General features: G+C 44.3%; 1 protein-coding gene across 1 annotated transcript in view; it reads left to right on the top strand.

Annotated features, from left to right (window-relative positions):
- Positions 1 to 16,527, top strand: part of MARCHF4 (membrane associated ring-CH-type finger 4) — a 119,621-nt gene that overhangs the window by 97,094 nt on the left and 6,000 nt on the right. The window contains exon 3 of the mRNA XM_079132996.1: positions 3,191 to 3,383. Coding sequence (XP_078989122.1) covers positions 3,191 to 3,383 — 193 coding nt within the window. The remainder of the gene's footprint in view (positions 1 to 3,190; positions 3,384 to 16,527) is intronic.

Below are 16,527 nucleotides of genomic sequence, written 5' to 3'. Positions count from 1 at the left end.
ATCTCAGTGACTGTCTCTGGAAGCCATGTGTCTAGTCAGAAGAACCACAAGTAAAGGAGTGACAGCATACCTGGGGATCTCAAGTCTCCATGGCTGTTACATCTCAACTGCAATTACAGTAGACACCCCCCTTTTCCATGATTTTCCTTTCTGTGGTTTTAGTTAACCATGGCCAACTGCAATCCAAAAATTTTAAATGGAAAGTTCCAAAAATCAATAATTCATAAGTTTTAAATTGCATCTCATTCTGAGTAGCATGATGAAATCTCATGCTGTCCTGCTCCTTCCTGCCTGGGACATGAATCATCCCTTTACCCAATGTATTTACACTGAATATGCTACCTACCTGTTAGTCACTTAGTAACTGTTTCCGTCATCAGATCAACTGTTATGATAGCACACATAGTGCTTGTATATAAAATTCAGTACCTGCTGAGGTTTCAGACACTCACTGGGGTCTTGGGTTGTACTCCCCTTGGATAAGGTGGGCAATAGTATATTAATAAACATGTAATTAGTGCTTACTCAGTGTTAGTCAGTGTTCTAAATACTCACACGTTTCCTAATTTAATCCTGAAAACAACCCAATGAAGTGGGTACTGTTATTCCCAATTTACAGATGAGACAATGAAGGCACAGAGGGGTTTGAGAGTCTACCTGAGGTTGCATAGTAATTAAGGGGTAGAGCAGGGTTGCTGTCTGCAGGGACTTCTGGGCTCAGCACCTTAACCTCTCCCCAGAGTGCCCGGGTACCCTGAGGACTACTCCCGCCTTGACAGGCTTATCTGTTTTTGCTGAAACCATCAAGAATGCCCTTCAAAGCACTGGCTTGACAGTTATTTCATTTAACCCTCACGATACTCTAGGAAGCAAGAAGGAACAATTATTTCTATTTTAATGGAAGAGAAAATTGGCAGTCTTCCAGACTTACTGACTTCTCACTCACACTCAGCAAGTTGGAATAGAGCTCAACTAGAATCGGTCATCTGACCCCCTGTGCTGCACCCCTTTCTATTTCTATCCAGTCTTTGTGCTCCTCCCCCTTGGTCTCTCCATTCACTGGTGCAGCAGGGCAGGAATGGAGATGGAGAAGACTCATGCTATCAGGGTCGGAATCTCTGGACAGAGTTCCAAAGTTGCAGGTGTCTGGTGGAGAAGAGCCTGTACTGCTGACACCCTGCCCAACTCCTGTCCTTCCTTTGAGATTTCAGAGCATTTTCCTTCTCTGCTCTCTCCTGGGATGGCTTCCCCACACCTCTGTGGGTGTCACATGGGATACACAGGAGGAGAGTTCTTGTCCATAGCACCCCAGCCTGTTCCTTCCTCTTGCTTCACACTGAGGTCAGGAGCCCTGTTAGGCTGCTAGGTTCTGCAGGTGACTGGGGTGGTAGAAGGGGTCAGGGATGAAGAGGACCTTTTTGTGCCTCTATGTTTGGGGTTCTTGAAGTCCGGAGGAGTAGGACAAGTTGAGGGTTGCTGAGGCCTCAATGGTAGACATGAAATGCTCACTCAGGAGCCCTCCCTCCAGGCAGTGGGGCAGACCCTGGGGAAAGCATTTGTTGTTCACAAGAGAAGTCTGCATGATAGGGCCATCTTCCGGAAATTTCCTTTGTTAGGTGTAACCCAAGGCTTAGAGAAGCAGTGGAAAATGTAAAGGCCCAGTTCCCTGTAATGAGATGCTATCCATATCATTGAATGCCAGGGTCAATGTCCTACATCTGGACTGGCAAGTGCAATGTTTCCCAATGGTTACCATTTCTCAGGAGGCCACTGACCAGTGCCAGTTCCAGGCCACTGAAGGCAGAGTAAGGGCTCCCTGTTGGCAGATAATGGCCCTGTCCTTTTGCTCAGATGGCAATGTTTCCTGTGGGTATTCCCAGCAGGGCACTCTGCACAGCCCTCCAATCAGGAGATGTCCTTGTCACCTTCCCAAATCTGATCGTGTTGGCTATAGCTAAAAACCATTCACAGCAGCACCACCTTAGAACAAAGTCCTAGAGCTGTACATATTCTACAAGACTCTGCATGGTCTTCCCTTTCTACTTTCCTCGTTGTCTCACTTCAGTCTCTTGCTCCCTCCCCTCTACTCACTCTGGTCTCCATCCAGGTTTTTATGCTCACTGTGCTTTCCTCTGATACAGGGCCTTTGCACATGTGCTTTCCTCTGCCTGGGCTACTTTTTCTTCCTCTCTTTGCCTAGTAAACTCCTACTCAGTTCAAGTCTCATATCCTGTCGGAAGCCAAATGCCTCATCACAGGCTTTCCCAGTATCATGTATCTTCCTTTTTCACTCCTGATGAATCACAGTTGCAAATTCACAGGGCTGTCTATGCTTCCTAGACTGTAAGCTCCCTGAGGGTGAGGATGTAGCCTTGTTTTTCTTAGTACTTTATCTCTGGCACCTAGGGTAGTGGCCAGACACATGGAAGTTACTTAAGACATATTTGTTGAATGACAGCATAAATAAGCCCTAAACTAAAATCCAACTCTTGACTCATTTAGGCAAGTACTGACTGAACCAGCCATGGAATCATAAAATTCCAAAGCAGAAACTCACCCATACTCCAGCTTTCAATCCATCCATCAGTACTGCTATAAGTATAAGTACAATACTTTTTCTGTAAAAGAAAAATAAATATCATTATTCATATACATTCAGTAAATTATAACCTATTTTTCTTATCTCTCTCCCATATCCTGTGTCCTCTCTTTCCTATTGAATCAATAATCTCTAGCATGTATATCAAATGGCATCCTAGGCGGTGGTATAGAAACAAAACAGGCAAGAGAAAGACCTGCCCCGTCTCAGAAACTATTAGTGGGAAAATATACTGTTTTGCTCTGAAAAGAAGATTCTGGGGCCCTGAAACACCACCCACACTTAGTTTATTTTCTTTTACTCCTTCCCATTTCTCTCTCTGTATAATAATCAAATATAAGGATGTTCCTCTTAGCTATGCCTGCCCAGAACTCCCTCCTTACAAAATTTCTGATCATTTCACGGGATGTAGGTTTCCTCTGCATCAAAAGTACAATGCAAAATTGCAAAAATATTCATTGTAGTACAAGTTGAGGGGCCCTAATTTAAATCCCATGTCAGAGGTGAGCTGTGGGAGCAGAAGGTGAGAGAGGGATGGGAATGGGCGAGGGCATCCCAGCAACAGCTAACCTGCCGCTCTCCCCTTTCCAGTGGCAGGCTATCTCTCTGACAGTCATCGAGAAGGTTCAGATTGCAGCTGCCATCTTGGGTTCCCTCTTCCTCATCGCCAGTATCTCTTGGCTCATCTGGTCGACCTTCAGTCCCTCGGCAAAATGGCAGCGCCAAGACCTCCTCTTCCAGATCTGCTACGGGATGTATGGCTTCATGGACGTGGTGTGCATAGGTGGGTCTGGGGGCTTATCTTCAAGGGAGGTGGGGAGCCATATACTGATGAGGTGGCCAGAACCCTCAGGATTCCATCACCTGGGAAGCCAAAGCAGAGATTGCTCCGAGTTCAAGAACTGAGAGCTCAGGAAAGGCCACAGCTGAGATAGGAGAGGGAGGAAGCAGGACACAGAAGAAAGATCAAAATCAAACCCAAGCAAATCTGACTTGCCCAACTGAATACAAGGATAACGAGGCTTGCTGCTAAGATTTGAGAGGTCAGTTGGTCAGTCCATCTGCCTTGGGCAGGCTGTAGAAAGCCTCTTCTCTGTTGTGTGCCCCTTGGCTGCCACACCATGACAAGGGATGTCTACACAATTCCATTCTCTTTCCAGCAAAATGCTCAGAAATAGCTGTCATGATATTTTCCTTTCTCCCTGCCCCCAGCTTTATATAATCCTACTCCAATGCCCCAAATTTCTCCAGTCCAGTGGTTTTTAAACTGTGTGTAGTGCTGGGATTTCACACACAACTCCAGAAACCATCTTTAAAAGTAGGAAATTTGCACAGACAGGCTCTGAATCCTCACCACTGCTTCACCCTGAGTTTTTGTACTTTTATCTATTTACATACATTTCTGTTCCAGGTAAGATTTTATTTAAAAGGCTTTGGTATTTTGGCAGAATTTGGGATCCATTGCTTTACTTCCTGCTTCTTCTCTTACCCTGTCATGTTCTTTTTCTCTTCTCCTGTTACTGGTGGAGGGCTGGGTCCTTTTTGTTTCAATAGATAATTGTGGCTGTCAACCTCAAAGGATTGGTTCAAGCACCTGAGGAGGTGGGGAAGGGCCCAGACTCTCTGAGTGAAATGAAGCATGTATAAGCCCTAGCCATACATCCCAACAGGAATGCAAAGTATCCCCGACGTGATAGTGCTGGGAACATTAGAATTCCATGATTGTCTTCTCTGGGCATTAGTGTGTATATTACATTAAATATGCTCTGCTTCTCTATTTAGCAGAAAAACATCTATTAGTTAGAATTTGGCTAGGATAATGTTGATATGAGTTTCTTTGGGGTTCTTTAATATTAGGAATCAGAAAGACCAAGAGACTTGCATACTGATAGCAGCAGCTACAGATCAGTGATGCTAGAACTTGTGAATTTATCTAAGCAATCTGTCTGCCCCTCTATGTTAAGGAAATCAATATATCAATCCCAAGTTCAAGAGCCTTATAATTATGGCACCTAGGCAGTGAGAGAAGCAGACAGTCCAGGTGTGAAGGACTGTGGAAGAGAAAGGACTATGAATAAGGAGGAATTTGACATTGATGCATTCTAATCTACTTTCCCCTTCCACAAAACTCTCTTCCTACTCCTGCTGAGGCTTGGATTGTTAATGCCAAAAGCCAGGTGTGTCTCCGTATGGTGGACTATGGCAGCTCTGGCATGGAAGTGAGAACAGTAGAGGGGCTTCCTGTTGGGGCTCCTCCAGCTGCCCTTCATTCTCCTTCAAGTAGACTTTAGGTCAGTTCCTGAGATGTGCTTCTATGACTTTCCTGTCATGTAGTGTATTAGTTAGCTTTGGCTGCAATAACAAAAATTTGCCCCAAATCAGTTTTTTCAACAAACATTTCCCATTCATGGGTTTGTGAGATGGTTAAGATTCTGCTGAACTTGGCTTGGTTTAGCTTCTGGCTGTGCATTGGGTTCAGGCCCACTGCCAGTGTCTTCTCATGTTGGAACCTGGGCTAAAGGAGCCAGGACTAGAAGGATATGCTCTTCTAGCCAAGTGCAGAAATACCAGAGGATGGGTGGAAATTTGCAATGCTTCTCAAAGCTTCTGCTCATAACTAGAAAACTGTCCCTTCTGCCCACAGTTCAATGACCAGTGCAAGCCACCAATAAGCCCAATGTCAATAGGGTGGTGAGGCAGGGAAGTATACCACTCCTCTGCTGGGGACAGTGTGGCTGAGAGAGATGAGCATAAACACTCTCTACCACTTATAGTGCTACAGATTTCAGGACAGCTTTGAACAAAGAAGAGACAGTGCAGTCAACCAGAACTCCCTTGTTTTGTAACTGAGAGACCTGGGGCTCAGAGAAGTGAAGTACTTAGTTCAAGGTACTTGGTTGAACTTAGAAGCAAGGTCTCATGACTCATAATCCACTGTTGTTTCCATTAGCCCTCTTGCATCAAGTATCAGGAGTCTCATGACTTCCTTTATGAAATATTCACAGATGCCACCTGTGACCTCAGGTCTTCCTGACCCTGTTTTATAGAGGGAGCCATCATGAACAGACCACCTCCCTGTGGCTCTGGACCACAGCACTCTTGCTTTGGCATGTAGGGAGCTCTGGTCTCTCTTGCTCCTGGCATTTCTCTGAGCAGGGTTCCTTGCCACTACTTCCTCCTCCGTCTCTTGTTTGGCTCCTCCCTGCCTGCCTTCCCCCTGCCTATTTCTATCTCTCTAATTCTTTCTTTACTGATACACATGTGACACTCAGTCCTTTAATTTCTGGGAGACACAGTGTGGGATGGAATATCAAGAGTTCTCACATTATTTCCCATCTTCCATGCTTTTAGGAAAGCATAATTTCCCAAGACACAAAGCCGTATAATCTATCCACTCTGTCAGACAATCCAGTGACAGCTTGGAGACAGCCATGGGGTAGGAGGGGAACACATTGGGACCCTAATAGCTTTTGATGCACTCTCTAAAAGATCAGATAAATAGATTGACATATAGACCATTTGTATCACTTTATTGGTTATAATTGTAATTAATTCCATTGCAGAGCATGTGTCTGAGAACAAGAACTATTCTTTCTACCTTTCAGACTATGAAACTCTGAGACTGAAGGATCTGTCTTAGGCTGAGTCAGGCAACAAAGTGGGACTCTCAGCTATGTGTTTTCCTAGAAAAACTGTCTGTTCATAGGAGAAAATGCTAGAAGACGAAATAAAATAGAGAGTGATATGTGGCCTAGAGAAGGGAGCAGGAGGTGACAGGCTATAGTCAGAACACACAGATTCTTGTGGTTGTGATGATAGTAATGATAATGATGTTGATGGTGATCAATGGTGACAATGATGGTTTTGAAGGGGAAATTCAAGTTACAGCCATTCCCTTTTCTGCAGTGTTCTGGCTGGTAGAGTAAAAATATATAGCGCTGCACAAGTGAGTATAAAAATAGCTGCTTTTTAGGGACTTTCTGGAGAACAATTAGGTGGAGACTGCATTGCCCACCTTAGATCTTTATTTTATGTTCAACTGGACATTCAGATTCTTGGGGTCTACTAGAGAGCACACTGGGCTTTATAGTCCCTTAGGGTAAGTGTAAGGTGGCATGTCAGGCTTACCTTTACAGAGGAGTCCTTGTCATACTCCACATCCTACCCTGGGCTCATCTCTTGGCTCGGGAACGAGGAGATGATAGCCATCAAGTGGGGGCAGGTACACTTGGGCAAACTTTCCAGGTATGCCTAGAAATGTTGGTTGAAAAGAGTTGAGTGAAAGAATTCCTATCCATAGATGCAAATTCCTTAGGTGGTGGAGCAATTCAGCACCTAGATAAAAAACATTATCACCAAAAGACAAGAAAATCAGTCTAGTTCTGTATTAGCTCAAACAGCTGAGCCAGAGAAGAGGAATAAAACCATCTGCTGCTATGATTCTGTGGACTTTATTTTTTCAGGTATCAGGAGCGGTTTGTCTATTCCGTAAGACTGTTAAATGGTCACATATAGTAAAGAATATGAATAAACATAAAATGACTAGTTTTGATGAATCCTTGAAAATATATATACCTTTACTAATGGAGTGATATGCTGAGGGAGAGTTCATGAGAGAGGGAAGGACTCTGAGAATTCCACCAGAAGCCTACAGCAGATATGCTCTGCCATGAACCAAGAGGATGCAGAGGCTGGGACATGATCTGCTCACTGCACAGGAAGCATTTCAGCTGTCTTCCCTGCTGACTCCCAGAAGCATCAGTGGCCAACAAGAAGACCCCACCAGAGCAATGACCCTTAGATAATGGTCTTTAGTGCTCATCAAAGGATTTTGCCTAATATGTCTGCCAAGAAAGTCTGGGTTCCCTACCTGATGCAGTACAGCACCAGGATTGAGGTTAATGGCTCTGAATTTGGTCATATAAGAAGGTTGGGCATTTAGTGATAAAAGCTACCCCTATAAGTGAAGCATCTAAGCATGGCTTAGAGTTCTAATTTCCTATACCAGTGAATGTCACTATGAAAGCCAAATCTACATCGTTGAGGACAAAACAAACTAAAAAATTCCAGCAAGGAAATGATGGATATAACAATCCTAAAAGATAAGTAGAATAAGTACTATGATCAATGTTTAACAGAAGAGGAAAGGCTTTAAACAGTTGTTCTCCAGGTCATAACACTGAGCAAAGGTGAAGCTGAGAATGGAATCGAGAACCTCTGGCTCTAATCCAGGGCACTTTTTACTGCCTGTTCCATCTCTTATTGCTCTGTGAAGTTGCCTCCAGCAATCAAAGGCTACCCCCAACCCATGCATTGTTGTACCACAGGGGAACTTAGGTAGAGGCAGGTGGAGGAGAAGTTGGCCCAATAATTGCACGTAGTAATCAGAACTTCAGTGAGCCCCAGCTGCTCCTGTGTTTAGGGCTCAGAAGGTTAGCTATTGTCACTTCTCCTTTTAGATTAGTGCTATTTTGATGTCAACTGAGAAAGAACTTGAGAAATTGAAATGGAATTTGGATGACTTATCTGGTATGTCGAAAGGAACTTGAGGTTGGGGAAGCTAAGTCTCCTGATTACCAAGAACTTAGGAAATCCATTCACTCATTCAAAAATATTTATTGAAAGCCAGGCATGTTGGTTTGTCCTATAGTTCCTGTTACTTGGGATGCTGAAGCAGGAGGATCTCTTGAGCCCAAGAGTTCAAGGACAGCTTGGGCAACATATAGAGACTCTGTCTCAAACAAACAAAAATATTTATTGAAAGGGTCCAGGCAATACACACTCAAAGAAGAGAGTAGTCTACTCTTGAGGATCTTACATCTCATGGGCAAGGTGAAGGAGGAAAACACTGGTCCTTGGGTAAGAGCTGGGACTGAGGTCCAGACGCAGAATGAGTGAGAATGCGATAAGTACCTTGAGTCAGAGGGGCTAGATGGTCACATCCATTCATTCACTAGCATTAATTAGTTGCCTTACAGTCCCTTGCCCACAAGGAGCTTACTGTCTACAAATACATCACAAGACAGTGGGATTTGTACCGAGCAGAGAGGAAGGTGGAGCAGAACAGAGAGCAATGAACTCTCCCTAGGAGGAGTCACAGGAAGCTTGCCGAAGGAAGGAACCCTATCCTTAAAGGTAGTTTCCAATGATAAATCAAAGTTTACACAGAAGAGGAAGAACATTCTAGGCAGAAGGACTTGCCTGTATGGAGCAGACAGGGTGAACAAAGTATGCTCAGTAAACTTCAGATGGTTTTGTATATCTTAGTGCAAAGCTACCAAGGTGGGAGGTTGGCAGTGGGCAACAAGTTGGGAGGTTGGCAGAGATTCCAGAGTCATGAATCATGTGCTAATAATTCAGACTTTACCCTGCTGAGGATGGGGAAACACTACAAAATTTTACACAGGACAGAAGTTTGATCAGATATATGTCTTGAACCTATAATTCTGGCAACTGTGGGGACAATGGGTCAGAACTAAACAGACTGCAGACAGGAGAGACCAGTTGGGAAATGCCTGTAATAGTCCAAGCAGGAAGCAAAGAGATGCAATGCAGTGGCAGATGGATAGAAGTGTAGTGGTGACCTTGATATGCAGGTAGGATGGACCCCTTCCAAGAGAGTGGGAGCCCCAGGGCTCTGGCTTGAGTGGAGATTAGGCACAACAGCTGAGCATGAGAAGGGGTGAGCAGTAGGTAGAGCAAAGAGGATCCAAGGGGTATGTCTCTGGCAAAGGCACCAAAACAAAAGGACCATCTTAAGTTTAAAATCTAGGCAGAGAGGCAAGAACCAGTTCATCATCCAAGAGTTTGCAGTAGAGAGAAACAAGACACATGGAGTGCATTATGGACTGCAGAGAGGAGAAGGCAGTGCCAGGAAAGTTCTCTCTGTGGGGGAAGAAAGGGAGTGGGCCTGTCATAGCACACAGGTGGTTCCCTCCTGTGATGCAGAGGAAGATGTCGAGGGCAGCAGGCCAATTCTGGGGACCACTGGGAAATGGGGGAGATGATAAGAGAGGGATAGGAATCTATAGTGTATGCCCAGCTTTCTGTCAGCGGTTGGATTAGGCCAGCAGACAGATTTTGAGGTCAATAGTAAGAAGTCCTTGAAGCTGTGTGTTTTGATGAAATGATGTTTGTAGGAGGAGTGTTCACAGAGGAGGTGGCTAGGGACAAAGAACTGGGGGACATTTAACATTTAAGGGCTTGATGGAGACAGAGGATGAGAAAAATAAATGGGACCCAGTCTCCAAACTCAGAGTGACAGATTTCCAAAGAGGCAGGAACGGTGCAGCAGAATAGGCTAGGACCTGGGGCCACATCTCACTCAGTTTTTCACTATCCTTGTGCTCATGAGTGATTTGTCCACCTCTCTCTGCTTCCCTTTTCTCAGCTGCAAAATGGTATGGATAACAGCATCCTCAGAAGATTGTTGAGAGAAAATGGCATATGGAAGGGGTCAGCACTCAAGAGTATCAGTGGTCAGAGTAGGAGGCACTGGAGTAGGGTTGATTCTCGCTGTAGAGGGTACTGAACAAAGTCTTGCCAAAACTGACGACCTAAATCCAGTCGCAGCCTAGAGATAGACCTAGCCCGACCCTGTGTCCTCATCTAATTAAGAGTCTGTTCTTATTTGGAGCATTGCCTTCCCTTGAAGTTTCTTGGGTCCTTCACCTGCATCTTCTTGCCAAGATCTGATTACATCTAATGGCCTCGTTCTACCTGCCTCCTATTCCATCATCTCTAGTGATGTTGTCCACAGTGGCCAGAAGGCTGACAGGGAACAAATGGGACACTCTTTGCTCCAGTGAGTCAAGTTATTAGGATTTAACAAGAGCAAATTAATTAAGGGCTTTGGCACCAAAAAGCACATATACATTTTTTACTCTGCAGACCTAAGAGGTTGGTTATCAAAATTTCAACCTTGCGAACATGAGGGCCTCCTCCTCCTTGTGTTTGTTTTTCACCTGTGAGTGGAATGGGGTCAGGGGGAGGAAGGAGAGGATGTTTCTGAGATTACTTGCAAAGCTTTAAAAGAGTAGATATGGTAGTCAAAAAATTATAGGAATGTTTTATTGTGAAGGCTTCCTGTGTGTGTGATCCCTTGAGGCTCTTTCCAGTGATAGAGAAATGCTTGGCCCCTGCCCTTAGAGATAGAGATTTATAGCAAGTGGGAGGGGCAGCAGGATTGTGAAAACATTTTTTTCAAACCTAACTTTGATTCACGGTAATTAAAAAAAAAAAAAAAAAAAAAAACACATGTATGCCCCAAAGATTCCTTCCTTCCTTCCCTCCTTTCAGCTAGAAATGACCCCACCTGTCAAGTCTATTAATTTTGTTTGAAACTATGGCAGAGGACACCTGGTACAGGAAGACTAAGAAGACTAGAATAGTCACTAACAACCTTGGTGACCTTGAGCAAGTTAATTCCTCTACCTGCAAGTGGTTTCCTCATCTATAAGATGAGAGAGTTGAAGCCAATCATCTCCAGGGTGCTTCCTGGTCTGACATCCTAGGATTTGGACATTACATTCATTGTGAGAAGATGGCAGGGCTCTCAGAGGCCAGCTTCTGTGGCTGTGGGGGATTCCCAATAATGTCAGGCCAGACATGAGAAACATCATCCTCATAAATGGGCAAGAGGGTGCTCAGTCCATGGTCTGTTAGCTGCATGCAGTTTATTCAGTTTCTGGATTAACTTAATTTATAGCCCAACACCCAGGTCTTCCTAGGCAGGGCCACCTCTCTCCACAGCAAAGCTGCTGGATGCTCAGAGGATGAAGGTGGCTATTTCAGAAGCAGCTACACCAAGTGAGTTCAAAGGAGACCCACACGAGGGGCACTTCACTTATTCCGTTTGTGCTGACAAAACTCAAAATACTTTAGGAACACCTCTCGGGGACAGTCCTTGGCACAGGACAAATCCAGAAGTGACATATCTGTCCATTGGTAGGTTTGTGATTAGAAATAGCCCCAATCTAATAAATAAGGTAGATGCTCAAGACAATACACTTGGGGGACTGCATGAAACATGCCATCAAGTCACAAACTGCTCTTCTCTTTTGTCCCCTAACCTAGCACTAAAGGTATATCATTGTCAGTGGTTTAACTCAATAGAAGTTCCTGAGCAGTGGGAGACTCTCCTTCACACTCTGATTCAGGGACTCAAGCTCCTTCCAACTGTAGCTCCACAGTCCTCCAGGGCTTTTAAGTCTTTCACCTTCAGTTCGTAGAAAACAAAAGAGAACACAAATGAGTCAACCCACCTCACACTTTCCCTTCAATACTGACTCATGTTCACATTCGTACTGGTTACCTGTCCACCCTAAGGACAAAGGACTGGAAAATGTCATTCCTGCTAGTGGTGATGCTATACTAAGGAGGGGCAGCGTGGAGTTTTGGTGGACAGTAACCCTCTCTATGACAGAGGCCCATCCTGTCAAGTTATTTCCAGAAATGTTTTCAGCTAGGAGAGTCTGATAGGAGAAAGACCCAAGTAATCTTTTAAAGTTTCAAGGAGTTTAAGAGACTAACTCTTGTTGGAGATAGAAATTTTGGCATGGTCTGCTTAAAGGAATTACTTTTGTAACTTTGTAAGAACTTATATGAATTGTGGCCTGGCCACACATTGAGAAGCACGAAGCTGAATCCCTGGAGAATATCTGGTAGGTGCTAGTATCTCCAGGCAGCACCCAAATAGCTTATTGTATTACCTATTATTTATGTAAGATGAAATCACATGATACTTATTTAATAATGATTAAAATACAAACTAGCATTTATTATTCGTTGTATTTCAAGTACTGTGAAAGTTCCATATGTGTTTTAAGTATTATCTTATTTACTCCTACAACTGTATGTAGTTACTGTCATAATGCCCATATTCCTGAGGAAAAAAACTGAGGATGAGAGATGAATCATCCAAGGTCTTCCAACTAAAACCCAATTTCATTTGATTCCAAAGCCTGCATCATTAAATCCACTCTGTTAAAACACAGTGTAACACATAATTGCAAAAGAACATCTCATTATGAATTCAAGTAGAAATTGTATACACATGTGATTTTTTTTTTTTTTTTTTTTTTTCAGTATTGGGGATTGAACCCCGGGCCTTGTACTTGTGAGGCAAGCACTCTACCAGCTGAGCTATATTGCCAGCCCAACATGTAATTTAAAAAAAAAAAAAAAATTATTTCTAGTTTCTCACTGTTCAGGGGTGCACATGACCTGGAGCATGGAAAAGGAAGCACCCCCTCAAAATATGGCACTGTTCTGTTTCAGATGAACCTGGGGTTATGTCCCACTTCACAGGCAAGCTGTGTCTTCCTGGGCAGGACATTTAGCCTCTCAGGGCTCACTTTCCTTTTTTGTAAAGTGGAGATAGTAGGCTTGCCTCATAGGATTTCTGTGACAGGTGGTTAATTTTTCAAAGTTCTTTTAAAGTGACAAACACAGTAAGCATTAAATACATTTAGACTATTGTTGCTATCACCATCATCATCAACCATGACCTTCATCATCACCTCCAACCACTAACATGACCCAGTGTGACTGAGGTGATGCCAGTTCTCTTCTCATTCTGTCTACTTAATGAAAGTCCTAAAACTCACAAGGAAATACCCATAGAAAAAATTCCCAATATCTTAGGATATATCTTCCCAACAGACTTCCAGAACTGGATCCCTCAGTGATAGCAGTGTATATTTGGGATTTCAAAACTCTGTCCCCTGCTGGGCTTGACTGAGTTGGGCTCACTTCATTTCAAAGCATCTCAGGCTCTTACTGGTCTGGGGCTTCTCAAGTCTGCACTGCCCCGGTGAGGAGAGGACTGGAATGGCTCTAAGTCAGAGGCCTTGAGAAACACTACACAGCCCAGCAAGGGTCACTAGGAAGAGAATTCTGACGGAAGTCACCTCCCAGGGGACACCTACCCTCTGGGATAGCATTGAAGGAACAGAAACAGAAGAGAAGCTAGCTTTGTAGTCACCCTCATCAAATGCTTTTGGCATATTTTGTCCTTTGAATCTTCACTGCTGGAAGCATTTAAGTAAAGGTGAGCCTGCCCAAATGTAGCCCCTTGATCCACCTCTCACCACCTCCTCAGGGAAGCTTCCAGAAGTACATCCTGGCTGCACCTGTGGGAAGCATGAAGATGCATCCCTGGAGAATATTGGGCACATAGTGACCAATCTGGAGTCTCCCAGCAGCACTCCCCTGAACTCACCAAAATAGCCAATTATGTTTATCTTTCCCACACTTGTGTGTTATGTTTTTTAGTATAGTTCTGAATAGGGTGGGTCTTTGACCAGTGAAATCTGGAAGCTATGTGTTTGGTTGTGGTGGTACTCAGTGTAAGACATTAGGTCTCACCTCAGAGCTGTTTGATGGGAATTCTGCAGGGGAGGGAGTATCCCTCAACTGGCAGTACTTAAGGCTTTGTGGGTGGGAGAGGAGGTGCAGAAGGGAGGGCTTGTCTCTATACCTATAGAATCTGTTAGTTTCTAGAGCATCTTTCAGCTGGGGCATGTTATCCATCTATACACGTTGACTCAGCCTGAGGATTGGGAAGAACAGTTCAATGGAAGAAGAGGCACTTGTGGTGGAAAAGGTTGCCAATGAAAGAGGCAGAGATGTGGTATCCTGTGGTGTCCCCAATAACAATCATGTGGCCTTGAGTGTTAAATGTGTGTCAGATGAAGCATGCAGGACTCATCACCTTATTTGTGAGGAGCACATATTGGTTCCAATCTACTGATAAGAAAATTGAGGAAGAGGAAGTCATGTACCTAAAGCCACAAGGCTAGTAAGTGGCAGGAAGTTTAATGCTAAGTATATGCTCATTGGTGAATGAGTTAATTCTAAATCATGGAACCCAACAATCTTGGGTCTGGGAGATGAAATATTCATTTCTTCTGTTGCTTTACATTTTGGGAAGGCTCACCTTTACTCAAATAGCAGTGAAAACTCAAAGGAAAAAAAATGCCAAAAGGTTTTGATAAGTGTGCCTCTGTGAAGCAGTGGTCAGGGATAAAGACCATGTTCCAGGCAGTGCTACTGAAGTGTGGCCCACCCACAAGCAGATCACCTGAAGCTTCTTAGAAATGCAGATTGTCACAGAGTGCCATGACTCAAACTTGCAACTTGGAATGCTGAGGCAGGAGGATTCCAAGTTTGAGGCTAGCCTCAAATTTTTTTTCTTTTTAAAAGGACTGGATGGAGCTCAGTGGTAAATTGACCCTGAGTTCAATCCTCAGTATCAACAAAGAAGAAGAAGGAAGAAGAAGAAGTACAAATTCTCAGGCTTCATCCCAAAATTTCTCATTTGAACTCTCCAGGGGAAGGGGCCCAGAAATCTGTTCTACCAAGTTCTCTGAAGATTCTGGTGCTTGCTAAAGTTTGAAGAGCACTATTCTAGCATTGTTGGCAATTTTCATGCAAATTAAGCCAGGATTCTAGCAGGAGGTAGAAGCAGAGCAGGAATTCTGACATTACTAAGGGGATCAGAGACTTCTCTATACACTTTTGTCTTGCCCAGACCTGTCATTCCATCCATGGTGGGAAGCAGTGATCTTGTCCATCACAGGTGCTCGTAGAAGCACATAGCAGGTCCTCAGGAAAGACTAACTGAACAAAATTAGGTGTTCCTCACTGCTCTGGACATAGCAGGAACCAATGGTCAATGCAGCAGGAGAGCAGTGGGAGACTCCTTCAGGAGAACTCTGCCATTGCCATCATGAGTACGAGCGTGAGGGGTGCTCTGGAGGCAGGAGTGCCACTCACAGCAGCATGCCTTCCCTCTCACCCTCGCTGGCCCAGCAAAGGGCCATTTCTGCTGGGGAGAGATATAACAAAAGACAGCTCTGACAACCTGTGGGGTCTACACCTGTGTGAGGAAGAGGAGCCCCAAAAGGTGGAGAGACTTGAGAAAGGTGAAGATGCAATTTCTTCCTGAACTGGGCTCTCTGCAAATACAGCCCAGGGCTGCAGGTGACTACTAGGTAGCTGTTACGTTAACTAGAAACCCTCCGAAAAGGGTTCAATCAAGTTACTGGGATTCTGGTTTTCCCATGCCAGCTTCATTTCCCATTTTCTTCTACTATTTCTCTATCCACTTCTTTATTAGCTTTCTTTCCTCCTCATCTAAAATCAATCTCTTTCTCTATTACTGCCATTTCTTACCCTATCCTTCTGAACCTTACCTGAGTCACCTACCCTATCAAATGATCCCCACCCATCTTCCCCATTTGCTAAAAATCCTTCCATCAAAGGAATCAATAAGTAATTTGTAGAGCAGTAAGCATAGGAAGGGCTGTGGGGAATGGTTGTGAATGAGGCAGTTTGTGTTTTTCCAACTTTTGCCAAACAAGCATTATCTAGAAAAACAGGTGCACCTTCCTCCCCTTCAGCCACCTCTCCATTAAAATGTTTTAATTACTTCCTGAATGCTAGACAGATAATTAAAAGGCAGCATTCAGACCAAAAATTTAAGCCATCCTCTTCAATCAGGGTAAAATTGTCTGATGGAAAAGCTAATTAAGTACCAAATGTAGTGGCTCCCACTGGAAAGAGTTTGGCATTTCAAGATCCTGCTTCTCTCTGCCCAGGCCCCAGGCTCCTCACCACCACCAGGGTTCATTATGCTCCTGATGCTGCATTGGCTGCAAGAGAATCGGCCAGACCTGGCCCTGTTCTCAAGGGACTGGCGACCTGGAAGAAAGAGCACAGTGGTGTTTGAACAACTTTGTGGAATAAATGGACAAAGGAGAGGCATCCGTGCCAAGGGTGTGCAGATGCATATTCAAGAGGTGGTCAGGAATAAGGGAAGTCAGGAGGGGTGAGGCAGTGGGACAGAGAGGAAGCCTCCTTGTCTAGACTCTGTTAAGTCAGATCAAGGGGGTTCCTGGGGGGCCTTCAGGAGACACCCAAACCCT

The sequence above is a fragment of the Sciurus vulgaris genome (assembly GCF_902686455.1).
Source record: "Sciurus vulgaris genome assembly, chromosome: 3".
In the NCBI taxonomy this organism is placed as follows: Eukaryota; Metazoa; Chordata; class Mammalia; order Rodentia; family Sciuridae; genus Sciurus; species Sciurus vulgaris.
This window is presented reverse-complemented; position numbering and strand designations above follow the sequence as displayed.